Source organism: Cyclopterus lumpus, chromosome 1, assembly GCF_009769545.1.
Source record: "Cyclopterus lumpus isolate fCycLum1 chromosome 1, fCycLum1.pri, whole genome shotgun sequence".
Classification (NCBI taxonomy): domain Eukaryota; kingdom Metazoa; phylum Chordata; class Actinopteri; order Perciformes; family Cyclopteridae; genus Cyclopterus; species Cyclopterus lumpus.
This window is the reverse complement of record NC_046966.1, coordinates 6,319,676-6,329,538: the sequence shown is the minus strand read 5'-3', so window position 1 is coordinate 6,329,538 and position 9,863 is coordinate 6,319,676. Positions and strand designations below refer to the sequence as shown.

The 9,863-nt window shown below is 43.5% G+C and overlaps 1 protein-coding gene across 7 annotated transcripts in view; it reads right to left on the bottom strand.

The window, feature by feature from the left end:
- Positions 1 to 486: 486 nt before the first annotated feature.
- LOC117743900 (septin-9-like) overlaps positions 487 to 9,863 on the bottom strand; it is a 54,722-nt gene continuing 45,345 nt past the window's right edge. For all 7 annotated transcript variants that reach the window (XM_034551895.1, XM_034551977.1, XM_034552394.1 and 4 more), the window contains 5 exons: positions 8,168 to 8,285; positions 5,497 to 5,592; positions 5,163 to 5,259; positions 3,051 to 3,102; positions 487 to 2,536 (listed from right to left, as the gene is read on the bottom strand). In XM_034551895.1, the coding sequence (XP_034407786.1) occupies positions 2,317 to 2,536; positions 3,051 to 3,102; positions 5,163 to 5,259; positions 5,497 to 5,592; positions 8,168 to 8,285 (583 nt within the window). In that variant the 3' untranslated portion in view covers positions 487 to 2,316. The remainder of the gene's footprint in view (positions 2,537 to 3,050; positions 3,103 to 5,162; positions 5,260 to 5,496; positions 5,593 to 8,167; positions 8,286 to 9,863) is intronic.

Sequence of the window (9,863 nt, the reverse complement as noted above, 5' to 3'; positions counted from 1 at the left end):
AACGCCCGGGAATGTCCTCAAACTTGGCAAATCGATTTAGGACGTCGCTGGTGGGCGAAGGCAGACAACCGTATGGCGGTGATTATAGTTTACATTTCTTGTAGGAACATGTCCAACATTTGCACTTTATTTCTTCCCACAAGTAAGAGGGGAAAGCAAGTAATGTAGGTCTTTGATTTGAGAGTGTGTTTAATGGCTTATCCCTTAATTTGAGGGTCACACTTCTATAAACACCCAAAGTGTACAAATCTGTACAATCTGTATAAAAGATTTGGGTCCGTCAATTATATCTGAAGTGAAATCTAAAAGATTTTATTTGAAAAGTGGATGTACACTCAAAACATGAACTAAATAAAACATGTTATTTTAAACTGATGAATATTGACATTGTTCATCAGAATTGCGCTAATTAATTAAACTTTTGGGAATCGTCGGCAGAGACGTCTGCCCGTCTTTCAGTGAAATAAGTTTTGACAATCAAGACAATCAACTTTCAACAATAAAAATATCAATCTTTATTCTTTAAGATAGCATAGCAAAGATAGAATCTTAATCTATGATACCATAACAAATGACACAAGAACTTTACAACAGTAAACAAGGTGTAACCCAATAACTTTCTCTGGATAAAAGACAACAGTTCTCTTGGTGTTTGGATGCATTCTCTCTTCTGTATATTTGTATGGAATATATTTTTGCTGCGACTTAGAGAGAAAACACACTCTTGGTTATTTTTTGTTAGAAAATATGTTGTTTCAAATTTAGATGTAGCCTCTATAAAATATCCCATGAGTTTGTATCAATGTGCATATTTGTCCCAAATATTAACAAGAACTCTTTCGTCATTTTATGTGCATTATTTAGGTTTTTGGCACGAATTATTCCTCTCAGTGGTAATAATGTCCCCATGATCTTGCTCTGTAAATATCACTGTTCTAACATTTAACGGCAGGATCGGTTTGTAATCAATATACAAAAATAGACGCCTTCTGCACTCTGGTGCTTGTTATAGTGCAGCCGAGCCAACCGGGTACAGCGTAGTACAGTATGCATAGTATGTGAACGCAGGCCACTAAAAACAAACAGTCTAAAGCTAAAAGATAATCACTGTTAGAGACCTGCAACACACCTCTGGAAGCCAACGGCTGGAATGAAAGTTGAATAAAACTGATTACACTTATAAATATCTATTCATAAATCAACTCTATATAATGTATGTGCTTCTCTTTAGAACAGATTTTTTTTTTTTAAACTTTTATTTGGTCAGGATTAAAATGGACAAAACGGCTGCGCGGGACAACAGTTGCACAGATTCCTCCATGACTCCCCATCGTATACAATAACATTAGAACATGAACAACATCAATAAAAATACAATAGTAAATGTAAAATGCAAGGTATGACTGTAATACACAACATTGGCATTATATAGAAAGAGACAGGATGGTTTGGCAAAAAGGATTTTCTTTAAACATCACAACGGAGAAATGACAACGGGGACTAATTCTTCCGAAAGCTGCTCCACACTGCCACTGCTTTAGTTTTTTATTATTATTTTGCAGTGCAGAGGTGTCAACAATATCTTTTTTTCACCATGATACTATGAACCTAATCTAAATATCCCTACTCAACCGTAGTTTCTATACACCACAACACAAAGCAGTTACAGTAACGTCCTAGTTTAGAGCTAATGTGTTATCATCCGATATGCTGTACTTCATTTTCAACGCCATTGCTCCTCATCTGGAAAACCCTGAATGGCTAAACCTGTCATCCCAAGATGACCTGCAAAGGTATTCTGTTCACAACAGGCCTTTTTTCTCTTTTCCCATTATACTCATCGATTCTGATTAAAATCTTGTACATCGTTTTGCTGACGATTTACCTTTAATTTACTCAAATAAACCCTTTTAAACATTTATAGATTTACTCTCGTTTACCTGTCAAGTGTCATTGTGTATTCTTGTAAACAACTCTGAATGTAGTTGTGCAGTCAGATGGATGGATGGGGAGGGGCAAAAGAGTCCTGTACAGTATGTGGATTTGCGGGAATAACGTGACTTTTCTCAGAATTGTAACGAAGGAAAACTAAAAATTGGAGGGAAAATGGAAGAATTTACTCTGAATCTTGTGTTGTGGAACTTCCTGTGGATCGGTAGTTAGTCCTTCTAGGTAACAAAAGGATAGGCTTCACAGTGTGTGTCTGCCTGTGTTTGTCTGTGTGTCTGTGTGTGTGTGTGTGTGTTCATGGACGCAGAACACATGAGCGACTAGATGTTTCGTGCCTGGCTGTGTGTCCTGACATATCTTTTGACTCTACATCTCGTGGGACCGGGCTTCGTGCTGAGCAGCCACTCCGTTGGGCTGCGCGGCGCCGCCGGGCTGCTCCTCATGCTGACCGTTGGCCTTTGGCTGAGCAGCCGGATGGTCGGACGGGTGAGGGCTGAAGTGGCCGTTGGACTCATTTAACCGGCGGACGCGATACGTCTCGTAGTGGATGCTGCCTGTGATGTCCTTGATGTTCTGCATGTGCGTCCTGAGAGACAGAAGATGGAAGTGCAAAACCAGTAAGCATAGCTTTACAGCAAATGCCTACACATTTAATGCATGCTCTTGCGTTAACCTTTATGTTTTAGCCCAGTGGTCACCACAGTACCTTTTGAGACGCGAGTGGGTGACAATGACCAATATCTTTTGGCTCATTTAAGTATTGAGAATAAACGGATACGATTCAGGTTTTTATTGCTAAAAAAATATCCCGTCAGACTTCCACGGTCCTGTACTAACAAGCTCCATAAATGGAGAACCTTTTGTAGACACGCCTGTTGTAACTGTCTAGGGAAGCACTCAAGCCCTCTGAAACTATTTCATTAGTATTGATTTCAGTAGGGAAGTGTAGCTTCGTAGAGTCTTGGCGCCGTTTCCAATTCATTTCCACAAATAAAGTGAGTTCCTTCCGGTCGAGCAAGAGGCTCGGCCCATAACAGGTCTTTAATATCAGCTCCTACATATATCTTTCAATCAACTGTGGAGCGATTACGGATGCTCACCTGATGAGGAGGTCTCGCAGGTAAGCAAACTCACAGTGTGCAATATTCTCAACTGCAGACAGAGAAAAGAGGAAACATTAGTTCAATCACATAACTTGAGAAACACTCACGAAAACAATCCACACACACACACGCTGAAGTAACGCGATATTCCTCTTGCCGTTCCTCAAAAGCACCACAGAACGGCAGTGTTGTCCACAGGTCGACCGAAGTGCGTCCTCTAACGCGATTCTCTTAAGCCAAGATATCACACTTTGAGGAGTGTAATACATCTCGGCTCTCCTCTATATTGGAGAACTTTAAGTGAGACATTTTAACAAATTCCCCGTGACAAGCTGCCGGTGCCTCCGGTAGGGCTAACACATGTTTGAATTATAGATTATGTCAAGAGTGTAAATGAAGAAGAAAAAAAAAAGAAAAAAAAAGGAGGGTGCTATTTATGTAAAGCTTTGAAATCCATGGGCAGGAAATTAAATTCTCTTTGAAAGGAGGAGAGTGTAATAACTGCTGGGTCTGGGAGCGCTGATTAGTGTCGTTGAGGGAAGGCGCTACTTACTTTGTAGCGAGCTGCTGGTATCTCCTCTACTCGTCCCTATAAGACCCTATATACAGTATGTACATGTAAATGCCTGACGCGACTCCTTTTCCTCCTCTCATCTCTTCTTGTCCCCAACAACCCCTGAACTGTCTACGCTCCAGCAGCCTCTTCTCTCCTCCTTTTCCTCGTTCCCCCTCTCCCACAGCCGGGCTTTATGAGAATGGAGCCCTGGTTCTTTTAGCTGGACAAGCCCTGCGGAGTTAATTTCACAATGCCTGCTGAGAGAGTAGTGGAGCCACCCCTAAAAGGGCTCATGGTACCACCTCAGAAATGTCTCATTTTAAAAAGGGAGTACAAGTGCTTTGTTTTAGCTTCAACTAAATGCATGAGGTTTGAATTGGGAACAATGTCAAATCGGAAAAAAAGCCCCTTCTGCTCCGATTGGTTAACGTTCCCGGGTCTTCCACTTCCACCTCGTGGTGTTGTCGCCGTCTTCACGAGGTGTGTCAACTACATGGAGTTTTGGCAACATTTCTACTGAATACCGTTTAGTTTTAGCGTTGTAGTACTTTCACAGTATTTTTATAGAAACTAGATTGCTTTATAATCAAAAAGACATGGAAATCTCACTTTCTCCAATATGGGACCTTTACGAGTTTGACAGTCCCAGAGTTAACTTTACATGGATATGCGTCTCTGAAGGTCATATTCCCAGTGAACACCGAGTCACACATGAACTAGACAGGCAGCTTGCTGGATTCTTGTCGGAATAATTTACAGGAAAAAAAATTGGTTATTTTCTGTGAGATACTTAGGTTTTACAATGCATTCATAGCGCGACCAATAAATTATAGAGCTCAGTATGCACTGCAGGAAGGTTGCTGAAGTGCATCCTGGGAAGGAAACAGTGTTTGTTTAACAGTAATAGTCATTTTCTCACACACACACACACACAGTATCACAGTTGCAGTGCGTCCGCGTCATCCCAGAGGACACAGAAAGCCTGTGTAAATCTCTTCCTCCTGTCTCGTACGTGTCCCTAGTCACAGACTCCGAGAGATGCATGTACACAAACGCCTGGTAGTCAAACAGCAGATGGTTGAACCAGCTGGCCGGACTTTAAAAAGCTGCAGTTTGTAAATTCTCACATGTTGAAAATGCACAAATAAAATGAGTCTCGTCTTTGCGAAGCCGTCGTTGCTTGTGCGTTGTGTGACTGCCGTGCGCTGATCTGGTAGCGTGCTTGGGGTCATCTGTCAGAGTGATGGAGCTAAAAGGCCTTCGCGCTGTCTACTGAACAGGTGGGAATTAGTGCGAGTTCGGGAAATGAGACGTTTTTGTGTTCGAACGAATTCCGCCGTGCAGATGGACATTATAATATACAATACGGCCAATCTGTAATATATAAATGTATGGTTTTGTTTTTTAACCTCAGTGGATTCCAGCTTTAACTGATGCTGATCTGTGGCTGGTCGGCCTTCAGGAGACATCTCTGGTGAATCATGTTCTACGGCGGAAGGATGAGTAACCGGCAGACCAATTGTGTGTGTGTGTGTGTGTGTGTGTGTGTTTACCCTCTATGGTTCCCCATTTTGTTTTCCTTCCCAGAATCCTCTTTCCGTTCACCTGGTACTCCTGGTCACTGCCCACAACAGCAAAAGGGATCATCTCCTGTTGAGTGCGCACACACACACGTTTTGTTTTCAGGTCATGCTTCTGGTTGTTCACCGTTACTAAAACAACATGTTGTTATTGACTCGTTTTTTTTCTTTTTCTTTGTGACAATCGGAAGGAAATGAGTCAAAAAGAAAGAAGAAAAAGACACAAACTAAATCAAACCTGCAGAAAAGACATTTGTGAGTGCCGTGATGTGCGGAGCCACATGAGGAAGCCCTCCACTGAACGTACCCGGATTTTATCGTTGATCATCCTGTCGTCTGCGTCCTCGTCGAACTCTTTCTGGGGGTAAACGTCGATTCCGTTGGCTCGCAGCTCTTCCCTAATCTGCACAGAGCCAAGCACAGTGACATGAAATCAAAGTGCCCGAATATACACAGGAACCGCACTCAAAAGTTATCTTAGATAGCATATAATTAACCGAGCCTTGGTAATCGCAATTGCTGAATCATTACAGGTTGCTAAAATGGTTTTCGCGAATAAGAGCTGAAACCGAAGGAAGGTGAGACTGGCGTACAAACCAAAACAGCCCCAAACCATCCATCCATCATCTGACATGTGAAATCAGTCACCATCACATGCAAACGCCACTTGATGCTTGGGCTGAATCCTGTTTACATACAGGTATTTAGGTCTGGGCCGGAGACTTGAATAGAAGCAGCTCTGAACCCACTAGAACCTAAATAAAGGCTCGTTATGTTATACTGTCTGGTGTTGACATGAAATGACTCCTAATATCCTTGACATGGAAGAGTTAACATGGAGGTTAACCGCTCTGAGGAAGAAAAAAATTAAAAGACATCCAGACAGCGGTATGTCGTATTGAAGGGCCTCCACTTTTCTTTATATGTCTTTTTAATGACTTAAACAGAAAAATAAACAGACAAGCTTCTGGGAGAAACGTCCTTTTAATGAATGACTCCTCACTCCCACAATTACTACTCTGACTAGTTCCACTTGGTCCTTGATCAAACACTCCATTGTTTATCCTTGAGCTTTTTCTCAGGCTCACAGTATAGGACGCAAACCAAGTGAAAAAGCCACATCAACTGTCGGTTAGAGAAATGCAAACAGACACTCGCAGCTGGACACACTGCGGCTGAACATTTAATAGTAAAACCCCTCTTATTCTGTTTGCAAGTTGCTGCAGGGAAAGTGGAGAAGAAAAAGAAGAAAAAGAAACACTTGGCACGAGAGGCTTTTAGTCAATAATCTTCAGGGTCACACAGAGCATGTGCGGCCAACCAAAACAATCCCGCTACGAGCCCTGCGGCTTCCACCCTCTGCCAGGGCCTGGTCCAATCCCCGGTTTGTTCTTATTGGACGGTGTTGCGGGCATCAGGGGGGGAAACGCTAGCCAAGACACCCATCGTGCTTCTCTAAAATGAATAAAGCTTTTTAGGGAAGTCTGAAGGCTTGGAAGGAGGGATGGAGATTTAAAGGAAATGGAGGAGGAAGGCAGGTGGCTGTCTGCCTCCTGTGGATTGTGAATTATCCAAGAGAAACACACTGAGGAAGGGAAGCAGCGTTTAAGACTGAAGCCAGGTCGTGCGAGAATGTGTTGCAGCGGGGAAAGCCACGAAAAGGAGCCGAGTTTACAGTCAGGCTACGAACGTACCAAGGACGGCAGTCACAGTATCAGATTTTCACTTCACTATCATCGTGGCCAAAGTATTTCCCGACAGCGATATTAGCGCAAAATTTGAAAAAACAAAATAATGATAATGCCATCAGTCAAATTCATGTTCAACTTTGTGGTTGTGACATTTTTGACGAACCAATTACACGAGTGCAGGAAGATGGAGAGAGTCTGAACTCAACTGTCCAAAAGCGTGATTAATGGAACCGTGTGTAGCATTTAGGAGAATCTATTGGCAGAAATGAAAGATAATATAGTCATAAGTATGTTCTCTTTAGTGTAAATTCACCTAAAAATAAGATTTGTTGTAATTTTCTAGTCTTTGGTTTTCTGGTTTTCCGTCGGCCATCGTAGTTCTCCTTTACGCACAGAGGTTCCAGGTAGTTGCAATCTGAAAGCTCACCACTAGATGGTGCCAGATTGCACATTCGTTCTTTAAGACGCATTGGCTAATTCACAGCATATTATCATGTGTGTATTATTAACATTAAATCAATATATATATATTCATTCTCTTTAAATATTAGGGTTATTTGCAGAGCAAAATAATGTAACAACAAGTCACTAAAGTTACTCGGCCTTCTGCTCAGAGACCTGCCTTTTAAATGAAAACCATCAGAGCTTTCTAATGTTTAGTCTGTATGAATTTGCTAACTTTGACCTTGTAGTTTAAATGATCACAAACGGATGAATTACTCTTCATTTTTTCTTCTTCATGTGCCACAAGGTGGAGACCTCTCAGGACCTTTAGACGTACCATCACCAAGGAATTCACTGGTTTATGAAGGGCCTGCCGGCTCGAATGGCAACTGGGCAGAGAGGTTTCACCGTCTAGAATAAGAGCCAGGCTTAAGAGTTGAAGAACGCTGCTCAGTAAAATAAATGCCTCAAAAAAAAAAAAAAAAAGACTCCTTAAATGTTTCCTTCTGGACTGAGCAGGACTTTCGAGAGATGATCCGTCCGCCTAATCCCCCGGATGGGCACAATGAGTGTTTGCCCAGATAGTTTTTGTTTGTGGTGCCTGGCAGCGTTCACGTGTTACCGACCTGTGGTTGTGGATCTGCATGAACACGCGCGTGCGTCTGTGAAGGGGAATCCGCCGACGGTTTAACCTACTCATCATCCGTGTATTTTGAGCTTAAAAAGACCTGCTACAGGTTATTGCAGGTGTGATGGGGGAAAGATGAGATGAACCAAAGCCACATGTGAAGACCAGCCTCGTAAAAAGGCGTCGCTCCCCTCTAAACACGCGCTCCGTCTCACCGTCTGTTTAAAGTCGTCCCTCTCCTCCAGGGTGAGTGTGTCGGCCTTGGCGATGACGGGAACGATGTTGACCACCTTACTCAGACGCCTCATGAACTCCACATCCAGAGGCCTCAGACTGAAAGGGAAGACAGAGATGACAGCACAGCTTCGTTACATGCTCCTACACGGTTGTGACTACGGGTTACACCGCGCTGTAGATTTGTGCAGACTTTTAATATTCCCCCTTTTTGTTTTGATAAAAAAAAATCTTCTACTACAGGAAAGTACCAGCATTTGAATGCCTCAAAATGAACGTAATGTACAACTTAAACCACTAGAGGGCAATCGTGGTCTATTTCATTACATCAGACGACCCTGGTTTGTCATGTTGATGCTCATCATGCTGCATTGACATGTTTCCTTCTTTTCCTGTTGCACTCTTCTCTGTATGATTTTAGGATTTAGGAGCCTGCACATTTTATGTGATTTTTTTTAGGATTAATGGGGAAAAACAGTCAGCTCTTTGTTGGCCGTTTCCTGTTTGTCTTTAATATTCTTGCTTTTCACAATAAAAATACGTGCTCATTTTAGGATTAGCGCTGTCCTACATCACTCTAAACTGCTCTTCTGTTCCCGTGTGTTTCCTATTTCTCTCAGCCCTCAGTGTCCCCTCCCAACCCCCTCCCGCCCCGTGTCAACACCGCCTCCAGTTGCTCCTCCAGGCCGCCTCCTCTCACGCTGCATGCTCTGCCCTCCAATTAGCCCCAGCCAAGCCAGGCCAGCCGGGTTCAAAGACCCCAGGGGCAGCTGGAGGAGAGGCCTGGCTTGCTCTCCTCCACAGTGACTGACAAGCATAGGAGGAAACAGTGGGTGGGGGTGTGGCATGTGTCATGGAGCGAGACAGAGGAAAGGAGAAACGGGGCTGCACAAAAAAAAAAGGTAAAGGGAGATGACACAGTGAATGGCGCATTCAACCAGACACAACTATTTTTAATGCCTTTTTTTTTCTCATGCTGAGGGGGCAACTGGCACATGTCGCATGCAATGAGGAGAGGAAGGATAGCGAGAAAGATGGGGGAAGGAAAGAGGTTGATGGCTTCTCCGTGTGAATGTTTAGCGACAAATTTAGCGATAAATGACGTATCCGCATTAGTCTCTGTGCACGTGCAGGATCGTACAAATCCGCATGACACACTTTCGTTTGTACACGTGCATCTTTGTGCAGGACGCACAGGCGCCCACTGAAATGCCTGCGCGCACAAATTCATGTCGTGTTTACGTGAATTGCGAACGATGGGCTGAGGTCAAATGAGGAGTGGAGGGAACAGCCAACCACAAGTGCAGATACCGCTCCTTTGCTTCCTTTATATAACGGATCGGAAAGCAGCTCGGAGTCGATGAGAGTCAAAGTGCGGACCGTCTTCTCCTCAGGAGGGCATGCTAAATGAGGTAACACTGCCCAGAAGGGGAAACAGCATGGCCGACTCGGCCATTATCGGAAATGGCTGCCGGTGCCATGAGCGCGTTCCGCTTCAGCGAGAGCCGTTCATCTGTCGGAAAACCCACAGAAGCAACTTAGGAGCAAAGAGCATTAGAGCCTCGATAAATACAAACAGCTGCTTAGGACGCTTCAGAGAGAAAAAAAAGACAATCTAAAAGAAAATATCTCCAATGATAGAGGCTCCTGAGGGCGACCGGGTGAAGTCCGCCATTC